Consider the following 15,548-nt stretch of genomic DNA (forward strand, 5'->3'; position numbering starts at 1 on the left):
GATAATCGTACGTATATAGATGATAGATGGGGGCATTATGCAACGTGGTCGAGCATAGAGTACTGAATGCTCCGGGCCTACGATTCCACTCCTATTTATATTATTTCAGCCCTTTCAGCCTCAACGTCGTCAATGGCTTCACTGTCTTCTTTGACCTCACGGGCGTCTCGAGCGTCTGCCGCTTCAATGGCCTCACCAGCCTCGGCGCATGACGTCACAGCCCTAACCAATTATTAGCAAAACTACCACTTTTTTATAGTTTAAATAGATGAATAGTTTTTCATATATATTTTTTTTGTTTTTTTTGCCAAAAAACCAATCATAAGTTGATTGCTTAGTAGCGACATCTCTTGTCTGGGTGAGCGGTTGGTTCCGAAAGAGTGTGACGTCTCTCGATGAGAGCGGAACATAGATGTCGCTAGTGCTGCTGCATAAGTAGCGTAGTAGAAATAAGCAACCTGAGATATGTATGCATAGGAAAAAATCGTGTCTAGATTCCTGTCCAGCGGTGGTGTAGGGGTTATAGCACGCAGCACGGATTGCTGAGCACCTGGGTTCGATTCCCAGCGCTGGTCTCTTTTTCTGGTTTTTCTGTGCATCCATGTCTCAGTTTGTATTTTCGATAAAAAAGATACGTCAATTTAAAGAATTTCAATGAACACTGTTAGTTTAACGTTGGCCGGCCTCCCACTAGGTGGCTCTAAGTGGCGAGTTGTCATTCATTGTGGTGTTCTAAGGGAGGCATTTGTTCAGCAGTGGACGTTTTCCGGCTGATGATGAGATGATGATGAAATGCAGAACCAACGTGAGTTAACCTCACATTACTGGTGAAGCATACCCAATAGAGTCCAGCTTATAGGTTGGAGGGTGTTAAGGGCGCCGCGCGCCTGGTTCTCTTGGTCCTCTTGAAATAGATTGTCGGCAAATACAGGGAAAACACAGTACATATCCATGAAGTAGATGAGACTAGCATCGGTACTCCGATTTTATGTTCAGACGGTGCTTTATTCAGGCACCGTAAAGGACCGGAGTGCCACCATAGCCACGACTCTCTTATTGAAATCACATATCAAGAGGTTCAGAAGTAGCATTCATTACAAAATATACGCGCACCGGTCTCCATCCACACCAACCAGCGCTGTCCCTTTTGGAATAACTTGAACTGCTTCTTCGGCCACGTTTTGTTTGACCACACTGACAACTCAAAACAATATCGAAAATACAAACTGAAATATAGATGCACAGAAAAACCAGAAAAATAAGACCAGCGCTGGGAATCGAACCCAGGTCCTCGGCATTCCGTGCCGTGTGCTATACCGCTACACCACCGCTGGACAACGATACAGACACGAATTTCTCCTATGCACCTCATATCTCAGCTTGTGTTATTTCTTATTTAGCCACTTAAGCAGCGACACTAGCGACATCTATGCCGTAGCCCTCATCGAGATACTTTTCGGCACTCCATCGGAACTAACCGCTCACCCGGACAAGAGATATCGTTTTTAAGCAATCAAATTAATTTATTAGATAAGTCTTATAAATTACTGACTTCGTCCGCGAGCACAGCTAGTAAATAATATAAAAAAAAACTTTATTTATATACTCTCACACAGGCTTATACTCGATTACAATATTTGTCAGTCTATTGAATTTAAACCGGCCGGTGTGAGAGCTCGGTGTCCGTACTAGGAAGACCTTGCGAAGACCTGTAGGTACGACAGATCACCAAGCCCCCGCCCCGGTAGGGCAGCAAAAAGCGAACTGATTAAATAAATGTAAATTTTTCGAGTCAATGATGATTGATTGGAAATCGAATACAGCAGCAAAGTGTGTTAAGCTCATCTTCAAGTGTAGATTGAATGATAGTAAAAGTACAGTCAGCAAAATGTACACTGGACAAAAACCTTGAAATTAAAAAATCTAATTATGAACAAAACAGAAGATAAATGAAAACCTAAGTTCTTGCAAGCAGTAATATCTTTTTTTTTGGGTTGAGTCGCCTTTGGGACCAAGACATTAGGTCCATGCTTTTGTTTACTTGTTACAGTAATATATTTAATAATAGTACATAGTGTATTAAGGGAAATAAATAAGAAATTACGAACCTGAACCTATTAGACGTCCGATACCGGAGATATTCCAGAATAGTTTTAAAACACCTAATATAACAGAGAATGCAAAACAGCGGACGAGATCAACAACGGGCTGGTAGAAACTGTTCAGGCCGTGGGGTCCCAGTTCTTCAAGACTCCGCGCCGGAAAAGACCTCAGAAGCTCTCCAATGAAACCATTAAATTAATGGAACTTCGGAACGAGATGAGGCTGCAATCTTCAACTGACATGTCGGAATATGGCAGACTTAATAGGCGAATCTCAAAATCCATGCGACACGATGTGCGTGCCTTTAATACTGCACGTATTAAGGAAGCAATTGAGCGGAACCAGGGCTCTAAAGTGTTTGCAAAGAATTCGTCTATTGGGAAAAGCCAAATGACTAAGTTGAAGATCGACGATGGCAGTATCATCTCATCGAAACCGGAGTTGTTGAGAGAGCTCGAAAGGTTTTACGAACAGTTATATGCCTCGACACAGAAGCCCGTTGTAGGTGCAGCTCAAGATACCAGAGCTAAACTAACCCGTCATTACACTGAAGACATCCCAGATATCAGCCTGTACGAGATTAGAGTGGCTCTCAAACAACTTAAAAACAACAAGGCTCCGGGGGATGACGGAATCACGACAGAACTTCTGAGAGCGGGTGGTAAACCGGTACTTGTAGTCCTCCAGAGGTTATTTAATTCCGTCATACTCGAGGGTACCACGCCGGAAGCATGGCACAGGAGTGTGGTGGTGCTCTTCTTCAAAAAAGGCGACAATACCTTATTGAAGAACTATAGACCCATCTCACTCCTGAGTCATGTATACAAGTTGTTTTCGAGGGTCATTACGAATCGTCTCGAGCGAAGATTTGATGATTTCCAGCCTCCCGAACAAGCTGGATTCCGTAAAGGCTTTAGCACCATAGACCACATTCACACGCTCCGCCAGATTATACAGAAGACCGAGGAGTATAATCGGCCACTATGTTTAGCGTTTGTGGACTATGAAAAAGCCTTCGATTCAATCGAGACCTGGGCTGTACTGCAGTCCCTTCAGCGATGCCATATTGACTATAGATACATCGAGGTGTTAAAGAGTTTGTACAGCAGCGCCACTATGTCGATCCGGTTGCAGGACGAGAGTACACAACCAATCCAACTGCAGCGAGGTGTGAGACAGGGAGACGTTATTTCTCCGAAACTGTTCACAAATGCGTTGGAGGACGTTTTCAAGCTCTTGGACTGGAACAGGTTCGGCATCAATATCAACGGCGAGTACATCACCCATCTTCGTTTTGCCGATGATATAGTCATAATGGCGGAGTCGCTGGAGGGGCTCAATACTATGCTCAGTGACCTCAGTATCGTCTCCCAACAGGTGGGTCTTAAGATGAACATGGACAAGACTAAAATCATGTCAAATGTCCATGTCACACCCGTGCCGGTTATCGTTGGGAACGATGTACTCGAAGTTGTTGACCACTATGTTTACCTTGGACAAGTTGTCCAGTTGGGTAGGTCCAACTTCGACAAAGAGGTCGCCCGAAGAATCCAACTCGGATGGGCAGCGTTCGGGAAACTTCGTGATGTCTTCTCGTCCAATATTCCGCAGTGCCTGAAGACTAGAGTCTTCGACCAGTGTGTGTTGCCAGTGATGACTTATGGCGCTGAGACGTGGTCCTTAACTGTTGGCCTCTTAGAGAGGCTCAAAGTCACGCAACGAGCTATGGAGAGAGCTATGCTTGGAGTTTCTTTGCGCGATAGAATCCGGAATACGGAAATTCGTCGAAGAACTAAAGTCACTGACATAGCTGGAAAAATATGCAAATTGAAGTGGCAATGGGCAGGCCACATCGCTCGAAGAACAGATAACCGTTGGGGGAGAAAAGTCCTCGAGTGGCGACCACGAACCGGAAGACGAAGCGTTGGCAGGCCTCCCACCAGGTGGACTGACGACATCGTGAGAGTAGCGGGAAACCGGTGGATGCAAGTGGCAAGTTGTCGTTCATTGTGGCGTTCTAAGGGGGAGGCCTTTGTCCAGCAGTGGACGTCTTCGGGCTGATGATGATGATGATGATGATGAACAGAGAATTGTAACAGATGTTTGTTTTCCTTCAGTTCCTGTGAATATTGAGCCACCAATACGGGGAACATTGGAAGTAATGGTAGGTCAGGACGCGCTGCTTCCTTGCCGAGCCGATGGATTTCCCCCGCCAGTGCTGTCATGGGTCTATCATAGCAAGGATCCCAAAAAAGCACCTAAGACATTTAGGTAAGTTCTGTTTTATGTTTCTTCTGATCTTTAATATGGTACTTAAAACTATTATAGTACCCGAGGCTTATCTACCACGCTAACAAAATGCGTAATAAACGAGTGCGAGCGGGTAGTTCGAGAAGTGCCGGTACTAATAATAAATAAATGGTGCGGGTTATAATTACACCGTTCCTTTTCTTCCGTAGATGTTGTAAGAGGCGTAGTAGAAATAAGCAACCTGAGATATGTATGCATAGGAAAAATTCGTGTCTAGATTCCTGTCCAGCGGTGGTGTAGGGGTTATAGCACGCAGCACGGATTGCTGAGGACCTGGGTTCAATTCCCAGCGCTGGTTTTTCTGTACATCCATGTCTCAGTTTGTATTTTCGATATGGTTTCACGGGATACCCGTAAAAGTAACAAATTTGGAGTTGAAATAAAAAATACAAAAAGACTCCAAAAAACCAATTACAGGGTGAAAGTCGCTATAAATGTATGAAGTTGGGTTTTTTGGAAAACAAGCACATAGACAATCTATAATGTTTATTTGCAAGAAATCACAGGCTGAAACTGACAAAAAACGAGTAAGAATTTGTAACATTTCAAGGTATTACTGGCACGTGAGGTATCCCATCTTAGACCTCTAGGTTGGCAACGCGTCTGTAATACCCCTGGTGTTGTAGATGTTTATGGGCGGTGGTGATCTCTTACCATCAGGAGACCCACTTGCTCGTTTGCCATCCAGTCGAATAAAAAAAAAGGTTTTGACTAAGAAAGATTTTAAGTGAGGTTCCGGACCAAAAAGCTTTATTGGCCTGCACTTCCCTAGAGTTGAAGCTTATTGCCCGGAGAGTAGGGAGGACTCATAGCTCGCGTGCAGATTCCAGCAGCGTCATCAGTCTTGAGGACCAAAGAGAGCAGGTAGCCGCCTGCCCAGAAGGTCACGCCGTAAGTTTCTTGGTTGTGCCGTAGGGAGCTATCCTGCGCTTAAGAGACACGACTGTAGAGAAGTACAGGAAGTGTCTCGCCGTACAAAGCCGCCCATGTTTGGGGTTAGGATTTCGTATGACGACCGTTGACAGCGAGGAGCTTTTCAGAATGATAATCTGATCCATCGATCTCGTACCTGCTCCATGAAGCTCGTAGGGAACCAATGCCATCACCTCAAACTGGTTTAAAATCTTGAAGTTGTTTTCAAGTCGTTGTAGGTGAGAACAATCGCTCGCGCTGTCCGGGGCCAAACAAAGTTGTTTTCGTTTAGAGAGGCATAGCTAGGTCTTCGTCGTTCAGAACGCGATCGGTGTCCAGATATTTACTTGAGAAAGGGTTGCAATATAAACACAGACAGAGTACTGCTACTTTACTAGAGTTATAGAGTTAATTCGGAGCTCAATATTTTTCGCAATGTAAAACAATAAGAATATTTGTCACAAGGAAAGATGAAAGTTACTGCCGCTGATAAAGTGTGATACGTCAGATTGCGGCCATTGCGGGCCCGAATCGAATTACGAAGTATGATCCGCGCGTAAATTGTGACGAATTCTTATCTTATCCTCACTGAATAATAGTGAATAAAGTACAGCTTGGGACCGTCTACGTCATCTTTTTGAAAGTCAAATGAAGGTCATTGCTTATTGTTGATGTAATAAATTACTACAGGAAACTACTTAGAAAGTATTTGTCTCGAAATGGTTCTCGATTTACTATAATACATTGTAAAAAAATAGACGACCCCAAAAAATTATTTGCTCATATTACAGGCCACACCCGGTATAATGTCCGATACCGAATCGTTATACCCAGTGTGCGCACTTGCATACATCTTGGTTTTATCGGCCGGTAAAAGAAGTCTGCCGTCTGCGGGGGCCACGCGGGGGCTCTTAAGGTTCCTGTTCTTTTTTCGAGATAAAAAGTATCCTGAATGTTATTCCATTTCTAATCTAATAAGTAAGGCAAGTGCCTAAGGAGGCGAAGCCACAGCCGCCAGCTGGTGTTTAACGAATTCCTATTTGTTTTCAGTCCAAGTGCCAGACCGGAGATTTTGGCATTGCCAGGAATTCAGCTGGAGCAGGATGGATACTACACGTGTGTAGCAAAGAACGCAGGAGGCTCCAAAAATATAACCTACGAAGTCATAGTATTTGGTATAGTATAATATGGGCTAGTCATAGTATATGGGACCGACCCTATTACTGAGACTGCTATATGCCTCTGTCTGTCTGTCCGTCTGTCTGTCACAGGGCTCTATCTCTTTAGCCGTAAAAGTTAGACACTTGAAATTTTCAGATATTATGTAATTACTGTGGCCACTATAATAATAAATACTAAAAATAAAATAAAGGGGGCCGTCATACAAGAAACGTGTTTTTTTCAGCGTTTTTTGGTTGCTATTAGGCGTGTTTAGCCGTTGCTAGGCGACTGTCGCCTAGCCACGGCTAGCTATGTCGTTTGAATATTTACCTTTAAGTTTGCGATTTTGATGATGTTTTATAAAAGCTTCGATACTTAGATGAATGATTGTCTCGCGCGCTCGCTCGACTAGATACCGCCGGCGTACTTGTCAAATGCGGCAACAAATAGTACGCCGAAATCGGCGTACCTGAGCCCGAGGCGAGTCAGTCGCGTTGCAAACTGTGTGTAATGTGCATGTCCCGAATTTTTGTTAAATTTTGGTCATAAACCGAAGTAAAATGCCAGTTTTCGCAGTGAAGCTGTTTAATAATAATACTACAAGAAATAAAAAGGACACTGGGATCACATACCATCAGTAAATATCGTATAATTTCGAAATTACAAAATAAAATAACATGAACCCTAAACGCCATTCTGTGTTGCCGCGTACACAAGAATCAAATTCCCCGTGGTTGAGATTTTAATAAATTGAATGTTATTGTTATCATCATTAAATGATGATAAATTTTAATAACTTATTTTATTTAAGTATCTAACGTAATAATTATATATACATAACCTAGTTCTATATTATTTAATGTTTATCTTTGTGATATTATACACTGAAGGTGTATAAATTGTTACCCGACACTATTTAATTAAGGGGTGAATGTGTCTTAAAATTAAAAATGTTTTTCGTCTTCCCAGTCAAAAGCCCGATCAGCTGATTTACTTAGGTATTACGGGAAACGAAAAAATTGTTTTTTCGTATTTCTACCCATTTTCCTGAAATGTTAACTTTTTACCCGACTGCCCGAAGGAGGGTTATGTTTTTCAAGCGTATGTATGTAAGTATGTATGTATGCATGTACCTATGTATGTATATTTTGTAAAAAAATATTTTTATTTTAGTCTTAATTAACCTGTACATTATTATTAGGTTTAACTATAGGTGCAACGTGTTAAGTACGCAAAACTTCTTAGTTGGTGACTCAGTCCATGAATTTTCAGTAATAATTTGTAAATATTGAATGTCCTTAAATATATATATATTTTAATTAAAAGTGAGGCCTGATCATTGATATACCTACATCATACCTACCATTTTTTTAAAGAAGAAACTTACGCCTAACCTATACACAAACATATTAATATATTCACTCTTAATTACTTCTTAATTTCTAAGTATTTCCCAAGATACATTTTGTAACCAGTAACTTAATAGACCACAGAATAATTTATTTTCCCAATAATTCGGGTAACAGTGTAGCAGCTGGCAACACAATTCGTCACGCACACTAGCATCCTTGCAAATTGTCTGACACCGTTCTTACGCACACTACAATATTGAGTTGCCGCATTCACGAACGTTTTGTTTTTAGTTAGGGCGGTATCTAGTCGAGCGAGCGCGCGAGACCAATCATTCATTTAAGCTTCGATAATTATATGTAATATAGTGACTGTCTGATTGTGTGGTTTATGCGTTTATGTGCAAAATTTATGAACCACAAACCTCAATGAAGCCAACTTTCATAAAGCGCTCGCCAAATTCGCACCGTCACTAATCACTATGTTTACCTATTGTTTTTTACACTAAAAAATTCATGCTAAGTATTTAACACTATATAGGTTTATAATACAGTTTAAAATGTATTCACACTAGTCTAGTTTCTTATTATTTAATTACACAATATACGAAGTCCGCCTAATTTCCCGTGAATGAACCGCGCTGACAGCCGTTTTTTTAAGCCACGCGCGGTGCGAGACAATGGTTTTCAGGCACAATCAGCCAGAACCAAAGAGGATGAAAATTCAAATTGTTTTTTTTTATTCGAAATACTTGCAGAAGTGCTTACATTTCAGCGATATTTTTAGAAGCATTTCTTTAGTTTGCCCTGTTTGTTTATTTATTTATATTTATTGTTTGTTTGTGTCAAATCTTGGAAGCTGAATTGGACCCACTTGCATGTTCGATCGACTTGAAACTTGGCATACTTATGTAAATTTGGTGACAGTGCAATATTCTGGTATTGACATCTTGGTGGTCCTGCCAGGATCGTCTCTGCATGAGAGAACTCCTCAATAGTTAATAGTACCGACTTGAAATTTGGTACAGATATGTAGTTTAGATGACAATGCAAAGTACATTCAACAAAAAGTACATTTAGCAAAAATAGCTTGTATCTAACAAAAAATCTTATTAAAAATTTATTACAAGCATTATATTTATTTGCAGTGTAATGTAACTATGTTTGCTCGGGTGGAATCTTTCAACTCAAATTTGAAGTGGATATCTTCAACCGATTGAGCTGAAATTTTACACGCATGTATAAATCCGATGACAATGCAATATTATTATGACATGGAGTTGATCTGATGATAAAGCTAGCGGGTGACCATAGGAACTCTGTGATAAACGACTCGACTGCATCGAGTTTGGACTCGTCTGATTTGTCTTGAAGAGTACTTTAGTAACCAGGGGCATAAAGTGGGCAGCAAAAAAAAAACTTATATTAGAAGAATTTTAAGAAAAACTTTTACTGAACTGTTTACGGAACCCTTTATGTACGAGTCCGACTCGCACTTTACCAGTTTTTTTTAATTAATCCGCTTACTGGAAGTGAAATTATGAAGTCGTTTTTTATAAACGCTTAATTTACAAAGGTTTATAAAGAACTGGCCACTTTTCACATAATTTTGTATGGAGAAAATGGAGAAGTGATCCGTTATTTTGGCTCTCATCAATGTGTACAACGTCACGTCCTACCCTCTACTACCTGGACAAAGATGAATATATACTTCATACCAAATGCCACAGTATTAACGAAGAAATGACTGATTTACGATTTAATTCTTCGAAACAGCCTGTAATGTACATACATAATTAAGTATATAATTTTAAGTTTACGTATCCAAAAGGTAAAAACGGGACCTTATTACTAACTAAAACAACAAATAGTAAAAACAAAATAAAATAAATAATTAAGGAGGTCTCCCATACAACAAACGTTGTTTTTTTTTTTTGCTGTTTTTTTGCTCGATATTAATAACGGCACCAGGTAGACGCTTTCAAATTAAATATTCATAGAATATTGAGTCGTATATTTACTTTAAAAATAAAAAATAAATTAAAATAAAATATTTATATAAGGGGGCTCCCATACAACAAACGTGTTTTTTTTGCTAATGTTGTATAGATAATGGCACGGAACCCTTCGTGCGCGAGTCCGACTCCCACTTGGCCTGTTTCATATTTTTTATGTTCATGTTATCAAGAAATTTAAAATTAGAACAGCCTAGAGACTGAACTCTTCCTCGGATTTCGGTCATTGTGCAGAGAGTAGAGCCACGTTGTAGACGTATTCACATTAAAATAAACTTATGTTTTTTGTTTGTAGCATCGCCGTTTATACAGTTTACCATGAAACAATTCCGGGCTGTCTCAGGTGATATGATGCTCCGGGTACCATGCTATGCATCAGGGAACCCAAAACCTACAATCACTTGGACAACGAACGGATTAGATATCGCTACAGGTGAACGTTATTATCATCACCATTATCACCATCAATACCAGCCTCAGTTGCTTCGGTAGGAAGCGGCCGGCATCCACCGTAAACCCGCGGCTTTAACCAGGTCATCCGTCCATACCGCCTGTGACGACGTCCTACGCTATGTTTGCCGATCCGCTGTCTACATTCGAGAACTTTTCGACCGCAACGGCCATTTGTTCTCAGTGCTACATATAATGTGGCCTCTATTGCCACTTTAACGAGCTAATTCGTTTGGCTACGTCGGTGATCCTCGTTGTTCTACGTATCTTCTCATTTCTGATTCGATCCCTTAGACAAACAAAACCCTAAACATAGCTCTGTAGCTTAATAGGAGTTTTTAATGATTGACTGTTAATTACATCCTTACTATACGAGTGCTTATTAATATTAATAATGCGAAAGTAACTTTTCCGAGTTGTTTATCTATTTGTTACCTTTTCACGTCTAAACTATGTCTAAACCGCTACGTCGATTTAGATACATTTTTAGATGGAGATACATACAATACAATACAAATTACTATTCTTTATCGCACGCCACAAAAGGATATAATAATAATTTAGCGATAAACAATGTCCTTGCAAACGGGGTCGCAGGTGACGGCTAGTTTTGATATCCCACTAATTAAGCCATTGCATAAAGCAGACTTGTGCACATTGCTCACTAATAAACAGTACCTGAGCGACCGAGCTATGTATGCTCGGAGTTCTTTTTTTGTTAAATAGTGTTTGTTTTTAAATAGGTTATAATGTAGAAATTACCAACGTTATTACACGTGAGATAAAACTAAGCTGGATCAATGTTCTTCCCCAAAAACCCCCCAATCATTTTTAGAGCCTTTTCCGAGATCTACGAAATAAATTAATTTAAAGATATCTATGTATCTCATCTAATACCTTTTTTACAGTCCAGTAGTAACTTTAATGTAGGTACCTTTTTCTAATTATTGTTAAGAATGGATTTTCATTCACTCAGTTCAAATAATGTATCGAAGAATTTAAATTTTGAATGTAAGAAAATTGCAGTGCCCTGACAGGGTATCATGTACCTACTGGCATGTTTACTTTAAGATCTACAATAATTGTACGAATGAACATGATGCAATAAATGAATATTATGAATATATGAGTAGTCCAGTAGCCTATATGATATATGTACATTTAACAGCTCACTTTATAGCTCGCAAACACGATAACAATGTAACACATTACGGTACTTATGTGTATTTCATAGTAGGTACGATACGAATTTTTAGAATATTCATTCCCGGCGTGCTGAAACGACAATCGGACCAAAATTAAATTGAACAATGAGAATGCGTTATTCATGACATTAATGAGGTGTTTTTTTCTCTAAATACGCAGAAAACGCTTACATTTTTTAAGTATGAAAAAACGCCACAATATTGCAGCAAGTCGGACATGACGAGGATGACGTTTTAATTTTTTTAATATGTGGGGTTGGGTTACTGGCAACTAAGAATCGACTCGTTTAAAAAAAAATAAGTATGTCATTTACCATCAGGCGATCAGTTTGCTCGTTTGCCCTCTATACCATAAAAAAAAAACAAAAGAAAAACTAAAATCGGCGGGAGAGGGGACTATTAATTTTATTTCTAATCGGGTCCGTATTACCATGTCGGTAATTATTCGGGTCGGCAAAGAGTGTCACACGGCGGGACCAACGCAGTCATTGGATTGTTATTGTTTGTTTTGTGATAAATATTTTTTATTTCCTCGCAGTGATCGTGTTTAGTCTCGGCCAAATGTGCAATAGATGAACTCGTACTATCGAAGGCCTCCCCTTCGGGTCGGCCTTCAAACCAACTCGTTCATCTATTGCTTACTTTTCAGCCTCTACAACAATGTAATATAAACGAGCAAATCTTGTATATCTATAACATATAATCATAATCTCGGAAACGGCTCCAACGATTTCGATGAAATTAGGTAGGTATGTGGGGGTTTCCGGGGATGATAAATCGATGTACATAGCTTGGGCTTATCTCTGGGAAAACGCTTATTATCGAGTTTAGCCCGAGCAAAGCTCGGTCGCCCAGGTACTGAGGTATAAGATAAGATGTTTTTTTTTTTTAGTAACATCCACAATCGGTACATTAAACCATAAGCAAATCTGTTACGTGTAGTATGGCGTTTGGAATGAGAAGTCCATTGACTGCTCTCTTCCTCATTAACTAAGTTTCACAGTTGACGGGGTTCTGGAGTTCAATCCGTAGCTGCGTCCAATATTTTGCGTCTCGTAAGATAGCATTCCTTAGTGTCACCCAAGGCCAATGCTTGTGCATGCTCATTTATGTGTGTTGTTAGTCTTATTTTATATGATTTGCTACGAGAAGATAATTCTTCATTTATTGTTGGCATTTTGAGATATTTGTGAACATCCTCGTTTTCACAGCATATAGTTTTGAGGGCATTAGATAAGATGTGAAAATGCGCTGTACGTAGTGAAAACTACAATTTTAGAAAATATTTAAAATATACTTACACAATACTTACAACTGCAATTTTTTTATATGTATATTTTCAGTCTATTAGCTAGTTTTTGACTTCATCAAAAACACGATTGCTGACAAAAACCTCGATAGATTATTTTTTTGAAAAAGAGCCTTCTTTTACACGTTAAACCAATATTATGAAAACTATTATGAATATCAACACAAAATTAGCTTTATTAAATAGTTTTTAGTAGATTTAGATTTATGCTTCATAGATTTTCAATAGGTTGAGTACATCAATCATACCAATTTATTTCGTCTTTGGCAAAAGTAAAACGGTTCTAGCGCGCGGCGGCGGCCAAGTATTTCCCAGTCGCCAGTACACGCGTGTACGTAGTCGACGACGGACCTGTGCACATTTTTCTAACGCGCTAGTACTACTTTGAGAGCAAATAATATGGGTAATCGCAGTATTAAAAAAAGTTAAGCGAAAGAGAAACGCATAAGTGAACTCAGAGCACATATGAGAAGCATTAGAGTACTAAACAGTAAGTACCTTCCACACACTAATCGACCGGCTGGAGTCGGGCCGAGTCAGCAGGGCTACTACGAAACTCCAAACTCGAAGTTCGTGTCGTGCGGTCCCTCTCGCTCTCGTACTAAATAGTATAAGTGTCAGAGGGACCGCAACCACGAACTTCGAGTTTCGTAGTAGCCCTGCTGAGCGAATTTCACATTCGTACTACGACCGCAAGCTGGTTGGCGCGGCCTAGCTGCTCACGGACGCGGAGGCTTCGTCCAGATTCTACCGCGACTGCCATACAAATTGTAGGCACGTTGTATAACCTATACTACTTACGGCGAACATGCGGCGAACCTTGCGGCTACTATGAATTTCGAAACTCGAAGTTCGTATCGTACCGTCCCTCTCGCTCTCGTATTAAATAGTATAAGTGTCAGAGGGACCGCACGACACGAACTTCTAGTTTCGAGTTTCGTAGTAAGCCTGCTTGATCCCTTTGACAGTTTCACTGACATTTCTGATAGTAGATTCAACAGTTTCGATCTAAGTTTAGATTTTCTCATTTTTTTGCAGGCAAAGGTAATATCTTGCATTCAGCCAAGTATTTAACATAATTATTTTAATAAAAAAGATGGTTGCGCTTGGTTGCAGGTAAATTATTACAAAAACATGTACTCCAACTGCAATCCGGCTGCAAAATGGGAGTTGGATGCAGTTATGCTTTAGTAAACTGCACCAGCACTGTCCCGATGTCAGAGGACTGCAAAGCCATTTTAGGCGGTCGGAGAATACTTTATTGCACATAATGGTTTTACAGGTGGTGTGACTTAAACTAGGGGGTACGTATTATAATGTATAAATTTAAAATACATATCGGTTGAAATACATACAGTTGAAATACCGAAAATTATAAAATATAATGCATCAAAATATATAAAGTTATTTGACATAAGTTCTAAACGCATAAGCTTCAAATGCATAGTGGTCAAAATATATAATGGTTACAATGCATAATGGTTCTTAGTCATATGGCACAAAATAAATTTTATTTTAACCATTATATTTTACAATTTTCGGTATTTTAACTGTATGTATTTCAACCGATATGTAGGTATTTTAAATTTATACATTATAATACGTACCCTAAACTAGGAGATCACATTATGTACCCTATTGGGCGCAGCAATTAAGACTACAATTACAAAATTAATCATTTTTGGTATAAATATTATTATTATATTAATTAATTATTACATAGATTATTATTTTTATTGGTTGTTATTTTATTTTATTACATTGATATATTTGCATTCCATACATACTATAATTTATCTTCTAAATATTGTTGAACATTTTAATAATAATATGATTTTTTAATTAACAGTCGTTTTTAATTATTTATGAACACTGTATCTTTTTCTTCATCTCTCATTTGTTCTGGTAATTTATTATAAATTTTTATAGACTTTATTAAAGCGCCAGCTGAATGCAATTTTAGCCTTGAGGATAGGAGCATTAATTTATTTTTAAATCGTATGGCATATTTTTTAAGTACATTCTCTCGCCTGCTATAGTTTTCGGGATATTTTCGAACAAATTTACAGATTTCCAGAATATTGTATATACATGGCAGGGTGAGTATCTTGTGTTCTTTGAAATGGGGTTTGCAACTGTCTGTCTGTTTTATATTTGCTAAAATTCGTATAATTTTTTTTTGGAGAGTGAAAAGGCTTGGAGCATCTGTACTGTTGCCCCAAAGTAAAATTCAAACCTTACGATACTAACGCCATCTAGCGATATTTTGCCTGTGTCAAAACCCTCCTTGATGAAATGTTTTTTTGTTTATTTGGGTAAAATTTTGGAAGCTAAATTTGACCAACTTCCAGTGGTCGGATTGACTTGAAATTTAGCATACTTACTCGTATGTAAATCTGGTGACAATACAGTAATTTGGTAATGACAACCTGGTGCTCCAGCCAGGATTGCCTCCGCAGGAGGGAACTCCTCAATGGTTTGTGGCATCGATTTGAAATTTGGTACGAAAATATAGTTTATTTAGTTAATACTGTCAATAGTGTAGTGAGTAGTAGTAGTTTTTAATTATAATTTTATATACTATATATAAAGACATATATTGTTTTAATCAGAAATAAACGAATTTTATTATCTTTCTGATTAGTACAGTCGGCAAAAAGTGCAGTTAGCAAAAAAACTTATAGTGTTTAAAATGAAGTTTTTAACAATAACTTATTTATCACTACTTCTTCTC

At 39.0% G+C, this 15,548-nt stretch overlaps 1 protein-coding gene across 3 annotated transcripts in view; it reads left to right on the forward strand.

The window, feature by feature from the left end:
* LOC141435599 (hemicentin-1-like) overlaps positions 1-10,535 on the forward strand; it is a gene marked incomplete at its 5' end in the record, with an annotated part of 65,399 nt that extends 54,864 nt beyond the window's left edge. For 2 of the 3 annotated variants that reach the window (XM_074098323.1, XM_074098324.1), the window contains 3 exon segments: positions 4,221-4,374; positions 6,376-6,500; positions 10,146-10,533. In XM_074098323.1, the coding sequence (XP_073954424.1) occupies positions 4,221-4,374; positions 6,376-6,500; positions 10,146-10,342 (476 nt within the window). 3 annotated transcript variants of the gene reach the window in all.
* Between the last annotated feature and the right edge of the window lie 5,013 nt (positions 10,536-15,548).

The sequence above is a fragment of the Choristoneura fumiferana genome, chromosome 15 (genome assembly GCF_025370935.1).
Source record: "Choristoneura fumiferana chromosome 15, NRCan_CFum_1, whole genome shotgun sequence".
Classification (NCBI taxonomy): Eukaryota; Metazoa; Arthropoda; class Insecta; order Lepidoptera; family Tortricidae; genus Choristoneura; species Choristoneura fumiferana.